The sequence below is a fragment of the Lethenteron reissneri genome, chromosome 61, assembly GCF_015708825.2.
Source record: "Lethenteron reissneri isolate LAM-NWPU_2019-01 chromosome 61, ASM1570882v1, whole genome shotgun sequence".
Classification (NCBI taxonomy): Eukaryota; Metazoa; Chordata; class Hyperoartia; order Petromyzontiformes; family Petromyzontidae; genus Lethenteron; species Lethenteron reissneri.
Genome location: NC_083839.1, coordinates 712,947 through 734,837, shown reverse-complemented (window position 1 = coordinate 734,837; position 21,891 = coordinate 712,947). Strand labels below are relative to the sequence as shown.

At 46.1% G+C, this 21,891-nt stretch overlaps 1 protein-coding gene and 2 non-coding genes across 3 annotated transcripts; all 3 read right to left on the bottom strand.

Moving 5' to 3' along the window:
• Positions 1-972: 972 nt before the first annotated feature.
• Positions 973-14,530, bottom strand: ATP5F1B (ATP synthase F1 subunit beta). The gene is made up of 11 exons (XM_061576560.1): positions 14,338-14,530; positions 12,712-12,897; positions 11,000-11,174; positions 9,459-9,580; positions 8,086-8,270; positions 6,828-6,986; positions 5,833-5,955; positions 4,875-5,087; positions 3,623-3,742; positions 2,448-2,529; positions 973-1,260 (listed from the first exon to the last, which is right to left on the bottom strand). The coding sequence occupies exons 1-11, from the start codon at positions 14,438-14,440 to the stop codon at positions 1,154-1,156; spliced, it is 1,575 nt and encodes a 524-aa protein (XP_061432544.1). The 5' UTR covers positions 14,441-14,530; the 3' UTR covers positions 973-1,153.
• LOC133358434 (small nucleolar RNA SNORD59) lies at positions 6,353-6,426 on the bottom strand. Its single transcript, XR_009757076.1, has one exon. It is a non-coding gene; the product is annotated as a small nucleolar RNA SNORD59 (small nucleolar RNA).
• LOC133358435 (small nucleolar RNA SNORD59) lies at positions 8,993-9,067 on the bottom strand. The gene has a single exon (XR_009757077.1). It is a non-coding gene; the product is annotated as a small nucleolar RNA SNORD59 (small nucleolar RNA).
• Positions 14,531-21,891: the final 7,361 nt, after the last annotated feature.

The following is a 21,891-nucleotide window of genomic DNA, read 5'->3' as shown; positions in this document are numbered from 1 at the left end:
TATGGGTTGTTGGGGGCCCCATCTACAACATTCAAATTCAGACACTTTTTGAAGCTACTCAAAATGTTTTAGTGAAACTATTGCAAAGTAAAAAAATCTAATCAAAGGGCTAATTGGCTTTACACTGCAGAGTAGCCTAAGGACAATCTTATACAGGTAGGAACAACAGTTCCACACTGCCCACCAGGGATTATTTGTCTGTCGTGCATAGCCACGTGACGTGCCCCCCACGCAGCTTGCGCCGGGTCACACGGATCGCACGAATGCGCTGTCCAACCAAGTTCCTACCTGCCCACTCCAAAGGAACGTGTTTTCAAGATAATCTGTACTGAAGATTCATGGGTCTGAATTTCTACACAGATGTTGGCTTCTAATTGGCCGATTCTAATCCCACCCAGACAGGGGATGGTTGTCGCCTAGGGGCAATCCTTCGATCACTGACCAGTTACAAGCAATCTTCTCCAGGACTATTTGCATTTGCCTTGCCCTATTTAAACAGAGGTTGCCTGTTAGGTTTCATCATAGATTGTAAAGTTACAATGATTAGAAGGCTTACAACTGAATATTCATCACTGTGGCCTTAGGGACTTAAACGAGTTATGTTCCAGGTCTGTTCATAAGTCAATTTGTTCCTAAGTCCAACTATTCCTGTCTATTCTAAACATGTTGTACAGCGTGTACACAAAACACAGGGAATGGCTTTACAAGTCGTATAATCTCCTGAAGATGCCACTAGTTCTTCATGTTCTGCAGATGTAGTTGCCACCACCGCCATCTATTGAATTTACGACTGTCCAAAACAGCCAACTGGACACAGACGGGCTTTCTTTGTGTCTGATAGTTCATAAGTAGAATGTTTGTAAGTAGAGAAGTCCCTGTATTATATAACGTTTCAGTCAACGACCCTTCTTTGCAGCACAAACTACCACCGCCCCCCCCCCAGCACACTGCTCCCACAAACACTCGCACAAATTTCACAATAAAGGGAACTTTATTTTTTTGGACAACACGAAAGCAGAGAGGCTGTGGAGACTGCGGCGCTGCCAACACACATTTGTACAAATGTGCCTAATTGCAAGTGACAAGTGCAGCGGTTTTTCTATCCCGAGGAGTTTTGCGTAATCATTAAGAGCTGGCGGACCAAGTGGACAATTTACAGTGCCTGCTGCTGCTCCTCAGCCAACCTCTCGGCCTTGGTGACAACCTCCTCAATGGGCCCCACCATGTAGAACGCAATTTCTGGGAGGTGATCCATCTCACCTGTAGGGGTCACATACACGCGCGTGCCAATCAATTACACAATCGTTATTTTGTATATGGCGCCTTGCTCGATTACGAAACAAGAAATCTTCAGAGCACGGCTTAGAAAAAAGAAATCTGAAAATATATCTATTACACAAACCGCATTTAAAAGTGTTTCCCAAACTTGGTCTTTGCAAACGTAATTTTGTTTTAATACTTGAATATACATACAACTTTAAGAACAGAATAAAAGTGTTCCAGTAACAATCGGAACTCGCTGTGAGGTCAAGCACTGGAGCTGTGCAATCAGATTAAGTAATCAATCAATCAACTCAGAATCAACTCATTCAACAGTGCAATTACTTGACTAATAGGGTAAGACCAATATAGTTGGGGGGAAAAAGATCTCCCTGATAATGGGACTTGATGACAGTATCAGCCGCATCACGCTGGGCCTGGCCTGTCGGGCCATTTGCCATGTCTTTTTTAAAGCTTCAGAGTAATCGACCACACGCAATATCAATGCTGCTTCCAAATCAGGAATTGGCTAAACTGTGCTTAGACTACATAATCGCGCACAGTAAGCTGGTGGTCTTGTTCATTAATGAGTACACGTAATAAAAGGGTCAAGGATGAAGTTTGGTAATCATTAACTTATGGCTCAAGCCAAAGCCACCATTGATAATTAAATAATATGATGCAGGGGTCAAGGTAAAGCGGCCACCAAATTCCCACACGAGATCGTGCAGCTGTTGCAAAGTCATTTTAGTGAGGAACGCTAACACCAATTACTTTCTTACAGTTTCCCACCACGGTACTGATAAGAAAGACAAAGGTTCCCCATATATAGCCCCATATATAGCCTTTACATGTTGTTGGGACAAGTGCTGTTCGGGAGCAGCACCGCTGAAGGCCGGCACACGGTACACGACGGGAGCCATCCCCTTTCCTCACCAGCCTCTGGGTGCCACCCCAAAATCCATCAATTATCTGCCCTCCCCCCTCTGACCTGCACGCGCGTCCACCCATCACGACCTCCCCCCTTCACGATAACATCAGGCAACCTTTTCTCGGCATGAGCCATTCCTAAAATCGGCGCGCACTGGACTAAAAAAACGCACGCATCGCGCAAGACTGCCTGGTGTGGCAAGGAGACAACTTGAGTAAACCACAGACAGACACGGGGGGAGGCAGTGTAGTCATACCTCCGAGGATCATCTTGAATCCCTTGATGGTGTCCGCGAGAGGCACCAGCTTGCCCTGGTGGCCTGTGAACACCTCGGCCACCTGCGAGAGAGGCACGCGTACATAGCGTCAGCCTTGGGCTCAAGCAACTCACTTCAGAGGCGATGTGGTCCTGGCAAACTTGGTATAACTCAATACATCCCCCGTTGTCTAGAGTTATGTTTTTGTGTTGACAGCAGGCAACTTAAGGGGCTGACAAAAAGTATTTCGGTTCACTGTGTGACCATCTGTCGAGGAGATGATGCAATCGTCACCAGTGAATTGCAAAGTGCTACAATTGAGACACTGCAGGATATGTTAATACATGCAAAAAAATCTATTTTTTTTTTTCAAGGACCACTTAATTAACTTTTAGAATTGGGTAAAAATACATTACACTCAGAAAGCTGCAAACAAAGATAATGGATGAAGTGTATAACAAATAACCAACAAAATTTAACTTTTTTGCAACGACCATTTTTAACACAACCACGTAAATGTTACAGCCATGGCATGGGAGTTGTTCTAACATACTTCACCGCACTGGTTAGTGCGAGTTCATGAATGTGAGGGGAGGAGGCATCCCACCCAGGACGTGTGTTCACGACCATTTGCTGTGGCCAGTAATCGAACCCATGTTGCAACGTTCAGAGCAACACGCTAAGCACTGCTGCACCACACGGAGAAAGTGTATGCATGTTTAACCTATTTCGCACCGTCCATAGCCAACTATGCTCATTGGTGGTACGGGGGAAAGAAACTAAACACAAAAGTAATTCTAAAAAAACAAGTTTTCAATCTGGATTTTAAAGTGTGGCTTGAGTGGCTTCCGATTATTGGAAGAACGTTCCAGACGGCCGTTGAATAGTTTGCAGACACACATCAGTTTAACACGTAGGCTTTCGCGACCAATATTGAGAGGCTTTTTGGGTTAGATTGCGTAAATGTGTCATTAAAAACCGCCACAGCCAACTAGTAAGGGTTGTCATGTAAACAGTACATGCCAATTCGTCACTAGTACAGCACACCGGTGTGTTGGAGAGCCAAGCCACAATATTTAAAATCACACACATACTATAAAGAGCTATTTAATGTAGATCTTTAGGGGGATGTTTTCTCCCCCCATCACGATGGGCAGCAATCGCCCCCCCCTCACCTGGAAGGGCTGCGATAGGAAGCGCTGGATCTTGCGAGCGCGAGCGACCGTCAGTTTGTCCTCCTCCGACAGCTCGTCCATACCCAGGATAGCGATGATGTCCTGCAGGGACTTGTAATCCTGAGGAGTGGCGAGTGACGAGAAGGAAACGAGCGTTTTAGACCGGCCAAAAACCGTGCAACAGCTCTCCTGCTAAATCAACTCACCCTTGCCAGGCGAGAGCCAGTGTTGGCTTTGTAACCAGCAAGAGCTCATACCCGTGTATTCAGAATCAGAATCTTTATTTATACCGTAAGAATATGATGAGCTATGAAGCTCATTTTCACAAATGTCCCATAGGGACGGGTCAAAAACATAGCGGAAAGTATCGGAAAGGTAAGCAAATGACTAAAATGTTTATTTTACCAGGTGAAGCCCACCGCGCTATTTGGCTTCTCTTTCAAAAACCACCTGGCCACAAATGACAGCTCGACGAAGTGGTTGAACATATTCGCTGGGACATCAGAGCCACACGGTGTGGGTGGTTCGCTGTTTAGCAGACTAAGCCAGGACCAAACCGTGAGGCAAGACATCTAATCCTGGCTGAATGCCAAGCAGAGCCAGGGGTAGGGGGGGTTCTGCAGTTGTAAAAGCCACTCGCTTATCCCATAACCAAACCAGCCATGTGCTGTAACACCATGTACCAGCTTAGCCAAGCCCTCTCTCTCAGTCAACCAGTCCCTCTATCTGTGTACTTTAGTTTTTTACATGGTTGTTTAGTTATTGCAGCTACATACTATTAACATTCCTTCCCTTTATTAATGCTACCCCTATCCCCTCCCTTTGATGCTGCTAATCCTGCATAATGCACGGGCATAATGACTTTGAAACCCCCCGCCCACCTACTACGCATTTCACAAGTAGTACTAATCACATATCTGCATTTCCCATAAATATGCTAAATTCCTCTTGATATGCAAATAATTTTGTCAAGGCGCTCTCCCCCTTCCAACCCAGCTTAAATATACGCTCCAAGCGTGGTGGTGTTTCATTCAGACGCTGTCTCCCCGACAGACCTGGTCTTCACCTGAGGACGGCTGCTTGCGTTGTGGCCGAAACGTCGTGACAATTATATTATGTTTTATTTTTATTATTTTATTACTTCCCTTCTACGTGACTTTACCGAAAGAACCAAGAAGATCAGTCCCTCTAAGCTTGACCACATAACCTCAACCGGACAGAGCAAGCGAGGTGGGGGGGGGGAGGCACCCACCTGGAGGATCTTCTGCACGCCACGAGCCACCTCGTAGTGCTCCAGGCCCACAATGTTGGGGTCCATGATACGCGAGGTGGAGTCGAGGGGGTCCACCGCCGGGTAGATGCCAAGCTCGGCGATGGCACGCGACAGCACGGTCGTGGCGTCCAAGTGAGCGAAAGTAGTGGCCGGGGCAGGGTCGGTCAAGTCGTCAGCCGGCACGTAGATGGCCTGCGTGGCGGTGTCAAGGTGGAGGAGTGAGCGGACTGTGAATCATCAGTGGGCGTTGACGATTCATCCCACCCTTCTTTACGTCATCGTGCTGCTGTGATTGATATGCAACTTGGTTTCGGAAATAATTTGAACTGCTTAGGTTTTCTCATTCGTTGCAGCATCCTTTAGATATCGTTCAGATATGGTTTTGCAATTTTGGTAAATATTTCTTATGTACCATGATTTAATTATCCACCAAGAAGGCTAAGGATCGATTTTAGTTTATAAAATTAAAACACTGTTCAGCGCCACATGGTGATCGTCCCACGTGGCAAAAAAGACAACTCACTGTCAATCATTGTCTGGGATTTGTCGCTATCTGCCAGTTCTGCAGTAGACTTTAGACGGAAATGTTATTTAAAGCTTACAAGGCATAAGCATCGCACCTTTGTGAGTTTGTGCTATGAAAATGGCGAGATTATCAAGTGTACATCCTTGGTGTCTACGCGAGTCTATTGGCCCCCCATGTAGACTCAAGTGGGATGTCGCACGCACCTTGCCGAGGAGCCTTTGTGCTCTAAAAAACGGTGCCAATACCAAAGGTACTTGCAACACGCCTACCATACGCAGAGCACATTCACATGTGCGCACGTAAGGAGGACCAGTCTCAACTCCCGTACGCAGACTCTTGCACAAATCCTCCTCGTCCCCTTATTTGACCGTCCCTCGCCGCAGCACCCTCTCTCTCATCCCCCCGCCTCACCTGCACGGAGGTGATGGAGCCCTTCTTGGTGGTGGTGATGCGCTCCTGCATGGTACCCATGTCCGTGGCGAGCGTTGGCTGGTAACCCACAGCGGAGGGGATACGCCCAAGAAGAGCAGACACCTGCGTGCAATCCGTGGGTGGGGGAGCGGAAACAAAAAAAAAGGGTTTGCAAAAGCACCCCGACTACCCGACCAACAACTTCCCGTAGCCACTGCATTATCACAGGGAAATCAGTGGCCCACTTCTCTTTCAGAAGGGTCCCCCTGCTTTTATTATTGTGTTATATTTTCGTTCGTTGCGTTAGCCGTCTTGCTCTGTTATAAATCCTGTGACGGTATTAAAAAAAAACAGGACACGCGTGTACAAACATCGGCACATGTACATGCTCAGCTAAACACGGAGACATGCGCGTGTCAAACACAATATAAAGAAATGTGGATGTTTATATTCGAGATCCCTGCAGCAGAACACGTGAAGCAAAACTTGCATAGAGGGTGAAATAACACCGCTGCTAAACCCTCCTCAGCTATAGAAAATTAACATCACTGCTTTCAGAAGAACGAAAGTCATAATTTTTCTCATCATCGGAGGGAATAGCTTCTACAGCAACATGGCACCTGAGCACCCAACTAGGATGTAAAATTACGAGTTTCCAAAAGACGTTATGAATGATAATTGTATTCTTGTGTTTTATTATTGTGGTGTCAGTTGTGCGATGCGAGTGGTGTTGTCTTGGACATTAGGTTGGCTGTGGGTGTATGTTGGTTATATTTTGTTCCTAGTTGAGAAACTTTAACTATGTTTTCTGTGTTCATGTTAGTATTAGTTGCGTTATGTATTCTCACATTATCATTGTTGGTCCTTTATATTACTCGAGTTAGCCGTGTGCGTGTTACGCGAGGTACGTTAGCCGTGTGCGCGCGTGTCACATTATCTCGTTACGTTGTGTCACATGAGCCGTGTGTGTGTGGGCCGCACGGCTCCCGTGGCACCTCGGAGCCGGCCTGTGTGAAGCGGAAGATGTTGTCGATGAAGAGCAGCACATCCTGGCCCTCCTGGTCACGGAAATACTCGGCCACCGTGAGCCCCGTCAGGGCGACACGGGCACGGGCGCCGGGCGGCTCGTTCATCTGCCCGTACACCAGCGCCACCTGCAGGGAGCAGCGAGCGACAAGAGTGAGCAATCGCATCATCACAGGGGCTGGTAGTGGGGGCGCGATGAATGTACGAGTGAATGAGCAGAAGGTAGGTGTGTGAATGGGTGAGTAGCTGTCTGGCTAACTGGTTGCCTGGCTGGCTGGATTTCCTGGGCAATTGGGGTGGCCGATCGCCCGGCGAGTTGGGTAGCTCAGTCGTGTAGTTGGCTGGGTGGCTAACTTGACTGGCTTAATCCTACGTCTGGTTTCTAGGTCATTATGAGCTACGCAGATCGAGTGGCTGGTTTGATAACTGGATGTCGCTTTGGGCAATATAGCCGACTGGTTAGCGACCTGCCTGCTTTTTCTGGATGACCATTTGAATGCTTGGATGTCTGCGTGTCCCTGGTTCGCTGGATAGCTGCCCGTTTGCCTTGCCGGGTTGGACAAGCCGACTGACCAGCTACCTCAGTTAATTTCTGGGTACGCAAGGTGACTGGTTAATCAACCGCTTACTTGTCCTGCTCACTGGTTAGCTTTGTGTGCGACTTGCTGCCTGGTTACCCCCCCCCCCACCCCTATACAGTAATCCCTCGCCACTTCGCGGTTCAAGTTTCGCAGCCTCAGTGCATCGCGGATTTTTCTAACTGATTTAAAGGCCTCATTATACCTGTGCAGTAACACCATCATCATCATTCATAATCATATTCATCGAACTACACAGGTCTGTCATCGTCGTCATTGTAATCGTCGTCGTCATTACTGGAGTCAAGTCTCAAGATACTACTGTCATTGGTGAGTGTAAAACACCATAATACGTATCGTATGAGAGAGAGAGTGAATGTATAATATTAAGGTTTTATAATTAACTAGATTTAAGTAAAATATATATATATATAAAGTATAAATATACATATTTTAAACATTCTGATACCCACACACACATATACGGAAATTCCCAGGGGGCCAATCCTACTTCACGGATTTTCACCTATCGCGAGGGGTTCCGGTCCCCATTAACCGCGATAAACGAGGGATCACTGTATTTAAAGTTGTACCCTCTAAGCTGAGCAAGCCTGGTGTGGGGAAGAGAGGGGAGGATGGAGGGCGGCACCTTGGAGGTGGTGTCCTTGAGGTTGATGACACCGGACTCAATCATCTCGTGGTAGAGATCGTTGCCCTCGCGCGTGCGCTCCCCGACGCCGGCAAACACAGAGTAGCCTCCGTGCGCCTTTGCCACGTTGTTGATCAGCTCCATGATGAGCACAGTCTTCCCTACGCCGGCACCACCGAAGAGACCTGCGCCATGTCACGCCGCGTGTCAGGGGGGCAGCGCGGGCAAAGACAAGCGGTGGTGCGCTTGCCACCATTACGTATGGCGAGGTGGGAAAAGAGTGGTCAACAGACTCACCCCCCCCCCACCCCCGCTACAAGAATAAGGAATTTCCACCAACTGCATTCTAAGTGGGAATTAAGCACCGCCTCTCTGTGCTGACATGAGCAAGAAATCACCAACTTTTTTGTAATTAACTGCAAAATTACATGCCGTCTGCTTCCCAGTGGGCGTTAAAAATCCCATAACTATCTTAAAACCAGCAGATGTGTGCAAGCGACCAGATCCAAATTTGCCAAATTATCAAATTACTTGGGTAAAAACACACAAAGCAACATTACCCGTGACTGCAAAAAATGATCAGGAACCTCCTAAAATAAGTCTCTGGACTCGGTGGCTTTGCTGGATAAAAGGGCACTATGGCAAAATCAGTCTCTCCCCCACTTAAACCTACAATGGGACAGCTAGTGGTGGAGATTGCACATGTGTTCTTTAGTCATGACCACCACTGCCAACTTCTCACAACACAGCACTGATTTGATCAACTCCATAGGCATGGCATGTGTACACACACGTAGCCAAACAGAGACATCAATACAGATGTATGAATGTGAGGGGTTAACATTTGAAAACCACTCCCGTAGAATGTTGATAAGCAAAACGTGCATCGAATTAAATGCTGCAAAACCCTCCTCAGTTAAAAATAAATTAACATCACTGCTTTCAGAAGAACGAAAGTCATTTTGTTTCTCATCATCGGAGGTTAGAAGTTTGCAGCAACGTCGCACGTGAATGAACACCTAACCGGGAACTAAACCTAAAACCTTGCAATTGAGTCAGTTGCTTACAGAACCACACCAAATGGCTGCAAATGCCAGACAAATATGGGTCTTCGGTCATTCGACCAAAATAGGTCGATGACCGATTGGGCACGACAGTGACGAGATGTTAAATACCTTGCCTAAATATGCAGGTGGTCGTAGATTCGATGCTATAAATTTCTCACGTGATAAGCCACTTCGTGGAGCTATCGTGTGTGGCCAGGTTGCTTAAGAGATATATTATAGCTCAGTGGGCCTTACCTGGTAAAGAGAAACTATTTTAGTTTAGTTCAAAGCCAAGCTTTACAATCCTCACACCCACAATGGGCTCACCGATCTTGCCACCCTTGGCATACGGGGCCAGCAGATCGACCACCTTGATGCCGGTCACCAGGATCTCCTGCTCCACGCTCATCTCCACAAACTCGGGAGCTTCCGCGTGGATGGCAGCAAACCTGCACCGCAGCACGCACACGTGAACACACACAGACACGTGAACACAGAGAGCACCGATGAAGGCCGGCATGGCACACGGGAGGGGTGGGTGGCCGACGTCACACCCTGCCACCTCCGTCTCCCCTGTGGTGTTTACACACCGCACCGGATATGCATTTAAGACGGAGTTCTACCTCTGGGAGACCCGGAACCGGTTCAGATAATCATCAATGTTGGCCGTGAGCGGGAGTCGAACTTTAGTCGCCTGGTTTGTTCTGCAGTGCTAACCACTCTGCCACCACTCCCCAAAAAGACAGCCACAGAATGGCATTTTGCACCGTACGTAGTCAATCTTGCTAATCGGAGATTCATACAAAATATACGTGGGTAAAAGAAGTTAGGAGTGGATGAGAATCACTGCTATCGATTACATCGATCACAAAGCTTGCACCAAGAGTGAAATAATTCCAGCGCAAACCCCCCTTTCAGTTTAAACAAAACTTTACATCATGGCTTTCAGAAGAACGAAAGTCTTAATTTTTTTCATCATCGGAGGGAAAGGCTTCTGCAGCATCGCGTGACGTTCACATCTTCCCAGAATTATGGAGGAAATTCAATTATATTGATCCAACATATTGGTTGTGCTCAAAAAGTCATAACGTTTGCTTCTGATACAAAGTTTTATTTGAATGTCTATCATTCTTCGAGCAAACCGGCCACCTCAAATACAAAAAAAATATCAGTCTACCAGGCTCATTTTCATTAATGGCCCTGAACTGGTGGTGGAAATTCCATATTCCATTGACTTGCCCACAGAGATGTGGATTTAAGTACACGTTCTACATACATACAGTACATATATACACACATTTGCCATGTCTGAGCTACCTCTGTGCATTGAAATCCCTTATAACATCATCAGTCAACTAGATAATTTCGCCAGTCACCCTTTATACAGTAGTCGCGGTCATCATGGTGCGCAATAATTTTCACCATCTCAGTCATTGACAACTAAACTAAAAAATATTCATCTTCTTGGTTCTTTCGGTAAAGTCACGTAGAAGGGAAGTAATAAAATAATACAAATAAAACATAATAAAATAATTATCACGACGTTTCGGCCACAACGCAAGCAGCCATCCCTCAGGTGAAGACCAGGTCTGTCGGGGCTTCTGAATGACGCTGTCTCCCCGACAGACCTGGTCTTAACCTGAGGGACGGCTGCTTGCGTTGTGGCCGAAACGTCGTGAGAATTATTTTATTATGTTTTATTTTTATTATTTTATTACTTTCCTTCTACGTGACTTTACCGAAAGAACCAAGAAGATGAATCCCTGCAGTCACGAAAGCTTTAAATCGAAAACTAAAAATTATTCCCGTCAATATTTTTAGCGCTCATCTCGTCAAACGGAACCAACACTGTCGCGGCAGACACTCACTGCTTGGAGCTGATGGGCCCCCTCTCGTCGATGGGCTCCCCGATGACATTCATGATGCGTCCCAGCGTCTCGGGCCCCACGGGGATGCGGATGGGAGTGCCCGTGTCCAGGCACACCTGCCCGCGCACCAGCCCCTCCGTGCCGTCCATGGCGATGGTGCGCACCGTGCTCTCACCTGCACGCGGCGACCAGGACAGAGGCGGCACATATTCGGTTCATCTCGGATTAATAACGGCGTTTAACTGGACGTGTTATGATGCGCATCCCCAGTGGAGCGCGCTAACCACAACACTGCTCCCGTCGATGTGTAATACACAGCTGCGTTGAATGATAGCCCTTTCATTATCACGGACCGGTTCGCCAAGTCTCAAGACTTTCAGGCGAGTTTTGCATTGTAGTGTTCGACAAATTCCTTCGTTAAATATTTTGCATGTGGGAAAAACCTGAGAAATCCAAGAAACACAAATACATCAGGAAACAACCTTCAGATGTGTTTATAGGTCAACACAACCACCTTCATGCTATTACAGGAGGTAAAACATTTCACGAACTTTAATTGCCACGAGTGTTTTATTTTAATCTGCATAACCTGCTACAGAAATATAATGTTTACATCAGGCCTCGGAAGAATGTTGATATTTTATGTTCATCGCCGGATTTGAGCGTCTACGGCTAATAATGTTAAACGAAAGCACAATGGATAGGCGCAGCTGTCGATCGAGGGGGGGCGCTGCGTGGGACGTGACCTTCACTCGACTGCTCACACTGCTCTGCCGCATAACCACGTGGGCCGGCAACAGCACGTTGGATAAAACCGGACGAGCCAGCAGCAGCGTCACACGCGGCGACAGCTCCCCATATCACAACTGGTGACTGCATTGACGTACCCCCATATCAGGATGCTATTGTCAGCTTGTTTCGTTTGCAACAAATCGGTGAAAGTAAAATGTCTATATCGCTGGGTTGGCAATGGTGCAAAAATGCACGAATTACAAAAAAACGTCGAATTTTGGTGAATATAACAAAAGTTTTTATTAATATAACGGATGTTTTTGTTTAAAGTTAATGTGTACTGCCAGGAATTGCTTTTGTATGGTTTTTCACATTTCATCCCAAGGTGCCCGTCCCTTGCAAGAGGCTTGAGATTTGAATGTGATTACTGGTTCTAAGGTCATTGAATAATAGAGGCCTGCTTCCTCATCTACAACACTTTGAGAGTTTTGTTAGGCTCAAGGGCAGGTAAAAGAGAAACGGAACATCACCCTGTATAACACGAGCCACTTCGTGCTGTGATCATCACATCATGACAATGGTGATGGTGGACGTGATAGTGGTAGAAGTGGTAGCCGTGGAGGAGATGGCAATGGTGTAAATAGTAGTGGTGTTTAAAGCGGAGGTGATAGTGGTGGCAATAGTCGTGATTGCCAAGGTGGTGGTGATGGTGGCGAGGGTAGTGGAGGGCTGACAGTGGAAGAGGTGGCCGCTGATAGTGAAAGCAGTTGGTGCTGATATTGGTGGTGGTGGTGACAGCGGCTGTTGTGATGGTGGTGGAGAGAAGTTGGCAATGGCACCAAGGACTGAGGCAGTCGGTGCTCACAGTGGTGGCGATGGTTGTGAAGGTGGCGGCAACAATTGCAGCTGCTACCAGCTGGGGTGGTGGTGACAGTAACAATGGATGAAGGAGGTGGTGGTGTATGGGGGGGGGGGCTCACCCAGGTGCTGCGCCACCTCGAGAACAAGGCGCGTGTCGCGGCCCTGCACCTCCAGCGCGTTGAGGATGGGCGGGAGGCCCTCATCGAACTGCACGTCCACCACGGCGCCGATCACCGCCACGATGCGGCCCCTGGCCACAACAGCCGTGGCCGCCTTGGCTGGCGGGGCCGCGGCATATTCTCTACCTGCGGCAGGGCAAGGGAGGAGGGTGGAGAATATAAAAATGTTGAAAAAATGCCGAAACAATTGAAACCTGTATTAAATGTATTACTACAAGTAGGATATCACCTTGTCATCACCTTGCCATGTGTATGTAATTGCATTCATTAACTGAATGTCCTACAGCCGGTTTTAACTTTGCAACATACCATACATTTGATGAATTTGCAACATTCCATTCACGATTATTGGTCATTATCGATATGCTAACTCTATATATTTGAGTGCGTACCGTGTCCTTTGCCGTGTTTCGTTTGTGGTAATAGCCTAAAATTAGCACTTCCATATAATTAACACAAACAGTAAGAAATCTCTTCTCACAAGCGAGACGAGATTATTCCATATTCATCCATTAACCCTTCAATACCTTCCAACTACCTAATAATTACGTAATGGTTGAATGAATTGCCATGATTGTGGGTCGCGACTCTTATGGTATCAGTTCTGTTCAAGAGGTGCAAATTTGATAAAAATGTTAGATGCTTATTGTATAATTTTTAAAAATGAATACACGAATCCAACATTACATATTCTTCATCACAAATCGATATACATCGCCGTATACGATTCGTGGAGTACGCATACATTTCAGTCGACGAATCTTCGCCTTTTGTGCAGTAGATGTAATTTAGATTTAAATTTGCAAAAAAACTAACAATTACGGTTACGATGTTAACCATTTCCCCACTGTAAGTCGGCCAACACCGTTACCTTGCTCTGACCTTGCACTGGTGTGGGTGACTATGACCCATAGAGGTCAACCCTCGACGAGGTCACTATCCCCTTGAGTGACATTTGAATCTCCGCGATAAAATAACGATTGTATTTTAGCCACCTACAGATTAATTGTGGGTATTTATTTATAATCAGCTCATGTGAAATGACTGCTGCGCGTACTTTCACTGCAGTTCTCAACAAAAATGAGGCACCGCCTGCGTGCACATTGCATGTTTGAATCATTCCCTCGCTAAAAATGCACCCTTTTGAGCAATGCTAGTCATACAGCTAAACCTATAATTGTACATTTAACCGCGAGAAAGACAATTGTTAAATAATGTAATAAGTTAGGCGCCGCCTCAGCCGCAGTGAAATGGCCGCCCTCTCCATTCGACGCGCGGACGAATCAACAATAATTCCCAACACCCACTAGCCCAGCAACCAAACCTCTCGCATCAAGCCAACCTTCACCTCGAGACTCATCAACAAACTAACGCGATATAAACGGAGCATGCAAAATGGAGCAAACTTTTAAATGCCAAACGACCGAGGCCTAGTGCCGGCTAACCGCCTGTCCTCGCCTGACCGCTTCGCCCTTGAGGGAGGGCGTCGCGGGGCCCGTAGCTCGTCGAACCACCCAACTCGACGACGAAAAACCTCTCAAATCAAAGAGGTGCAGAGCGACTCACGGCTGTTGAGCGCGGCCGGGGAACCGCGGAGCCCCTTGAGCCCCGGGCTCAGCGCCTGCAGGGCGGACGAAGAGCAGCGCCTCACAGCCACGAGAAGCGACATGGCGGAGTGAGCGAAGGCGAGGTGAGACGCGGGGGGAAGTCACGTGGCCTCGCCCCGGACTCCGCCCACACGAAGGGAGCCACGCCCCCTTTACTTGCAAGCCACGCCCCCTCTTCATCGCTAGCCCCGCCTTTGTTAAATATAGCCTCGCCCCCTTTACTTGCAAGCCACGCCCCCTTTACTTGCAAGCCACGCCCCCTCTTCATCGCTAGCCCCGCCTTTGTTAAATATAGCCTCGCCCCCTTTACTTGCAAGCCACGCCCCCTCTTCATCGCTAGCCCCGCCTTCGTTAAATATAGCCTCGCCCCCTTCCACCCGAGTGAACGGCGTGAGCCGCGCTCCTCCAAGTTTTAGTGACGCCCCCTTGCGAAAACAGCCCCGCCCACTTCCGCTTAGGCCACACCCCCTGAGGTTGAGTCCTGCCCGAGGCTGACTCTTGACCCCGCCCCCACCCCGGACCAAACCCCCACGTGGTATTATTAATTGACGACGTTTCGCGCCGTGGACCCTGCCCGGAACATCGCTATTTTTGTTTATTTATTAGGCCACGGTGTTTATAATTTATGAATGTTTTGAGTGGGTTTGTGTTCCTTATGGGTGGAGTCTGGGGGGGCATCGCTCCTCCCAAACCGGACACATTTATTAATTTATTTTCAGTAGCTTACAAGTAAGTTTAAAAATGAATCATATGTTCTTGCAATTCCTAATGTGAGGCAGAGAGCGAACTCCTGCCCCCACCCCCCAAATATAGAAGTCAAACCCCGCCTTTGGTGTTACTTTTGCTTGTGCACCACTCCAAACTCAGCCAGCAGCATCACCATATAATTGGCTGACGTCGATTAGAAGCGATGGACATTGCCGGAGAAACTGCAACGAAAAAGTGAAAAATACATGGGAAAGGAAGCGCATTGGGAAGTGTATAACACTGGGAAAAATCGAGGAGCACATGCATTCGTTAAAAAAATAAATTTAAAAAGTGTGCATTGGCCGGGAATCGAACCCGGGCCTCCCGCGTGGCAGGCGAGAATTCTACCACTGAACCACCAATGCTTTGCACACTCGCCTCAAGCAACCTGCACCAATCTAGACCTTAAGTTTTCGCGACTGCAATGATCAATACTCTGTAGTTCTTTCGGTAAAATGTACAATATGTTATACCTCTTCTTGGTTCTTTCGGTAAAGTCACGTAGAAGGGAAGTAATAAAATAATAAAAAATAAAACATAATAAAATTATTCTCACGACGTTTCGGCCACAACGCAAGCAGTCGTCCTCAGGTGAAGACCAGGTCTTTACCGAAAGAACCAAGAAGATGAATCCCTGCAGTCACGAAAGCAGATTTTAAACGAAAAAGTATTCGTGCACATTGCCCAGTTGTGATTGTTGTTATCTCTGTATGCGTCTGTGATCTCTCTCCCATGCAAGTGAAAAAAAAAACGTCACTTGGTGATTGCTGATGCGTTAGCAGCCATGCAAAAAGCACGAACTGTCAATAACATTGTGGTCTCAAAATGAAATCGAGGCGATGACTTTGGGCAATTACCCTTCTTCATAACACGTAAAAAAGAGCATTCATTGCCTTTTATCAAATTATGAACTTAAAAAATATAATAAAAACACGTTGCATTGGCCGGGAATCGAACCCGGGCCTCCCACATGACAGGCAAGAATTCTATCACTGAACCACCAATGCTTTGCACACTTGCCACTCAGTCTGGTGGAAGATCTGGCTGCCGCCTGATGATGCCGGTTGTAATTACTGGCGACAACCATTGGAACCTCATTTGCCAGTAAAAAATATGATAATTGGTTTTTTACCCTTCTATCTGGCAACAAAACTGACACCTTTTTTGGCGCCTTTTGGCGTCCTCTGGTCCAACCCATGTGAGGCTAGGCTCTAAGGAAAGCTGTCTCGGGTGTGGACCAATCAACTTCAAGGACAGTGCACATTATCAGAGTTATGTGTTTGTTTGCATTATGACTGCAGGTATTGTGGTCTATGCAAACATGACTCCTTGTAAAAAAGGTGTCAGTTTTGTTGCCAGATAGAAGGGTAAAAAACCAATTATCATACTGGCGACAATTTGCACTCGTCGTACTCGTGGATTTGCTCTCCGACACACCGGTGTGCTGTACCAGTAACGAATTGGCATGTTCCGTTTACGTGACAATCCTTACCAGTTGGTATGTTTAATAATGCATTTATATTTACGCGATCTAACCCCCAAAAAAACCTGTATTATGGATATTGGTCGCGAGAGCCCTATTACGTGTTAAACTCCAATGGAAGAGTTTAGTCATTATTTCAGCTGTGGCCAACACACCGAATACTGCGATGCTCCATTGCATTGGATATCTAAACCGGAGAGCTATGGACAACAGTTACCCGGATGAATTAGCCCTGTAAAATAAAGCAAGGGTGGTACTCTTATTCTTAGGTTTTTTCGGTAAAGTCACGTAGGTAAAAAAATAAAATTAATAAAAGTAAAATAAAATAAAAATCACGACGTTTCGGAGGCAACACAAGCTTCCGTCTTCAGGTGGAACCGTCACAGCCACGACAGCTGTATCACGTAAATGAGAGATTACAAGAGCTACCACTCTGTATATATAATGGTTGAAGAGGGGAAGGGCCAAGTACGGCACACTTTTATTAATATGGTAAGGTGAGGCTTAAGACTAAGAATAGACTGCATAACAAAAGACTGAGCATTTGTTATGGGGAGGTGCGGTTTGTGACTACGCCTAGCTTACATAACAAAAGTGTGAGAAAAGAAAGAAAAAACTAAACATGGTAAAACAAAACTGGCTGTCTATCAATAACCTGTAATAGTTGTCTGTCAAATAAGATGGTCCAAATAAGTGTAGTTAAATCTTTGGCGGTACTCTTGCCATACCATCGAAAGCAGTTATTTTGTTTAAATGTACGAGTGCTCTCGACTTGTCGAGAACTCAGTTGTTTCCACGGCAGTGGTTCTTCATTACAAGGCCCGTGCGCCCCTGCCGGCCCCTGGTGGCCTTTAGCGCGGTCCATGACGTGGCGGCCCTCGTCAATACACCGTGACACCACCCCGCCCCTCCATCATCATCATCGTGCTGATGTCATAAACCCACCAATGGTGTCAAATAGTGTGGCGGCACTCACACTGATGATGTCTTATCGGCGAAAGTGTCCCCCCCCCCCCCCCTCTGAAAATGAGTGAAGAACGCTGCTCTGCAGGGTGGTCCAGATGTCTTGTGACCCCCCCCCCCCCCCAATTAATTGCCCCCCCCTAAAATGTCCTTCACCTTTGCATATTTACTTATTTTTAACGCCTTGCTTAAAAATAGCTTTAGAATCAAGTCGGGGTCACAATACATCTGGACCACCGTGTACAACAGAAAATCAAACAGTTGTAATATTTTTTTAAACTAATTTCTTTATAACTACTTTTTGTGTTTAGTTTGTTGTCCTTCCCCCGCACCTCCAATGAGCACGGTTGGCTACGTACTGTGTGAAAGAAGTTCAACATACAGTAGATACATTTCTCACAATCCAGTATGTCCAATATGAACTTCTTTCGCACCGTACGTAGTTAGGACAACTAACTAAACGCAAAAAGGTGTTCGAAAGAAAAGTTTTAAATCTAGTTGATTTAAAAGTGCATCGTTCCAGTGACTTTCTAATATTGGAAGGAAGAGCGTTCCAGACGGCCGCAGAAGCGCATCTGAAAGCGCGCGATGCAGTGACCGTCTTTGTTCGATGGTCAGCCAAAAGTCACTGCGAGTTTACGTGATAGTTTCTGCCAATCTAATACTGCAGGCGTGCTTTTTCTTCACGTATTATATAGGATTTGACAAATATTCTGCACGATAATAGAATGGCTTTAGAGCACAGGGAACAAAAAAAATCCACCGATTCAAGACTCCCCCACATGTTTAATTAGTTCATGTCTAAACCTGAAATGTGTGCGAATGGGGCATGGGACCGCCTTGTAATTACACCGAGAGGGAGAAAGTGGAGCACACAGATTAGTTATCTAATAAGTGTACAGTACAAGAATACCTGTACAGGCATTGGAGTGGCAGCTGGTTGTTTCTGTATTCTCATATATTTAAAACGGAATTGTAGTTATGCAAATCACTGATATTAATACACCCTACACTCCAAGAGCTGGAATGTAGAATAACTTTTTGTTTATATAAAAAAAATATGCTTGCATTGGCCGGGAATCGAACCCGGGCCTCCCGCGTGGCAGGCGAGAATTCTGCCACTGAACCACCAATGCTTCACGTAGTACCTTCACTTCTTGAGCGACTTTAGTTACTGGCCAGGGATGAATGGAACTAAAATCGAATATTTCCCGAACAAAAGACAGACACAGGACATCCTTGGAAGAACACTGACAGACATTTCAGTTTCAACGCAGTATATATATAAAAAAAAAGTTTCAACGCAGTGTAAAAAAAGTTTCAACGCAGAATAAAAAAGTTCAGTTGCATTGGCCGGGAATCGAACCCGGGCCTCCCGCGTGGCAGGCGAGAATTCTGCCACTGAACCACCAATGCTTCATGAACGCCGTTACGTCTTGAGCGACTTTAGTTACTGGCCAGGGATGAATGGAACTGAAATCGAATATTTCCCGAACAAAAGACATACACAGGAACATCCTTGGAAGAACACTGACAGACATTTCAGTTTCAACGCAGTATAAAAAAAAGTTTCAACGCAGTGTAAAAAAGTTACGTTGCATTGGCCGGGAATCGAACCCGGGCCTCCCGCGTGGCAGGCGAGAATTCTGCCACTGAACCACAAATGCTTCACGCAGATTCTAGCCCTCGTGAGAGACTTTTGATGACGGCCCCAGGAACGATGAGACCAACGTTTTATATGGTAAGCAGAAAGAGGACTATCCTTGGAATTCAACTGAGACGTAGATTAACTAAAACATTAACATACTATAACGGGTTTCATGGTTTTGAAAACCCATTCATTTTAAACGGAAGCTGAATTCATACACACCAGTGATCACGATTTTTTTATTTTACATTTTATTTTGCGAAAACTGCAATTAAAAATTCTAGAAAAGTTAAAAATATCGCACAAAGTCTGAAGACGTTGCATTGGCCGTGAATCGACGACTGGGACTCCCGCGTTGCATTCTGCCACCGAACTAACAATTCACAGCGGGGAGGGTTTTAGTTTGGTTCAACTTTTGTTCAGTGCAGTTATCAGACATTTTAATTTCACGTAAAAAAATGTCTTCTACACAATTCTGAGAGTCTTTTCCACCGCGCCCACAGGTCCACCTACATACAACACATTCCTGCGGAGGGAGCTGGTAGGAACGTTGGGTTGCTCGGTCAATGGCCTGCAGGGTCAACGGCGGCGTGGTGTATTTCGCAAATATGCCCGACTGTGAGGGCGAGCACAAGCCGGCGTGAGTAGGTTAAACGTTGAGTTTTATAAGGGCACCACGGGGTGAGCAGCCCCTCCCCACCCAGCCCCTCACACCCCCACCCAGCCCCACCCTCCCCACCCAGCCCCTCCCCACCCTCCCCACCCAGCCCCTCCCCTCTCCACCCAGCCCCACCCCTCCCATTTTTGGATGCACGACGGACGGACACAAAAAACCTCTTGTGGGCTGGTGTAACCAGGAGGTTCCTACCAGTAATATTTTGAACTTGTATCCAATGAATATTTCCAGTTACTGTACTTGTGTCCGCGTTGTTAGTAGGGCATGTAAGAAGAACGGCAAGTCCACATCTTGACAGGCAATTGCCAACGTCGCGAACAGCTAGCCGTGAGAAGCCTTCAGAAGACAGTTTGTGCAAGTTCGCTCTTCCTCCTCCTCCATTGACGGAGCACCCGAATGTGCCACGTCTCCACGTAGGGGGCCGTCCATAAATGACGTCACGCAACTAAGGGGGGGGGAGGGGGGGTTGAGAAATGTGACGTCACATCAAAATTCGCAACTTTAAATAAATATAAACAATAATATTGTGGAAACAACACCATTTTTTTATTATTTTTTATTATAAATTATTTGATTATTTAAATTTATTAAGGTCACCTTTTATTAAGTCTATGGAGGAGCATTTTGCTTCTCCATGGAAGAATGGAGAAGCATACATTTTGTACTTTTTTTAATTATTGTTATTAAACATTTTAATTTGAATAATTGTACCAGGGCTTTTCATTCTGTGTAATGATTATGTGATTGTTATCATTGTACTATCCATTTTTCTTCGTTCTACTACAAAGTTTCAAGTATTTTTTTATAGTTATAATTACTTTCAATATTTGATAATTAGAAGATAATTTAAATATAATATTCTGAACATCTGCAGTTCTAGTTAGACGTTGAATATTTTCAAGTGAATTTTATGATAAATTTCAGCTTTCCAATACCTCCTTTTTAATACGTGTTTTCTCATGCAACATCAGAGTGCATCGCCACATTAAATACGCACTACAATGACAATAATTTAAAGTGATTTGAAGCCTGTTTTATTTTCAAAATGAAAATGTTTGGGGGGGGGGGGGGTGGAGCTTTGTGACGTCATATTTGAGGGGGGTCTGACTTTTTGTAACGCCATGTGACGAGGGGGGAGGGGGTCAAAAATAGGTCAAAATCGCGTGACGTCATTTATGGACGGCCCCTTACACTAAAATTATTGTCAACTCGTTCTTATTCAATCTATTTGTGGCCACGTTTCGTTTCAGGGAATGTAAAAGAATGCGAATTCCACGAGGCAATGAAAGACAATGGCCGTATTCTCTTGAATAAAACCCTCTTCCCGTTATTCGGGTATTTTAAATCATTTTAGGGGAGATGCGTTTTATAATCTGCCACCTAAAATGTGTAGACGTTTTAAATAAGATTTGCTTAAATTTTTGTGATACCCGAGCGCGACTTTGGGGTGCGTTTTACATCTCCGGAGCGTCCAACAATCCCGAGAATACGGTAACTCTGCAAGTCACGTGGCTACGCCCAGGATGCAGTGCGGCTCCGCAGCCTGACGTCACGTGATTTAACTAAAAAAAACTGCGTGTCTCTGATTTTTGATTTACCATCAGATTTGAAACGGAAACGTATTCGTACACATTGCCCAGTTGTGATTGTTATCTGTGTGTGTCTGTGATCTCTTTCCCAGGCAAGTGAAAAAAACGTTAGCCATGCACAAAGCACCAAGAAAAAACCCACCACTTTCGTCAACAACATTGTGGCCTCAAAATAAAATAAAGGCGATGTTTTGGGCAATTACCCTTCTTCAAAACACGTAAAAAAGAGCATTCATTGCCATTTATAGAATAAGGAACTTTAAAAAAAAAAACACGTTGCATTGGCCGGGAATCGAACCCGGGCCTCCCGCGTGGCAGGCGAGAATTCTACCACTGAACCACCAATGCTTCACGTCAACCCAACGACTTTCCACCTCATTTATGGCCATCGACTTTGAATGTAGAAC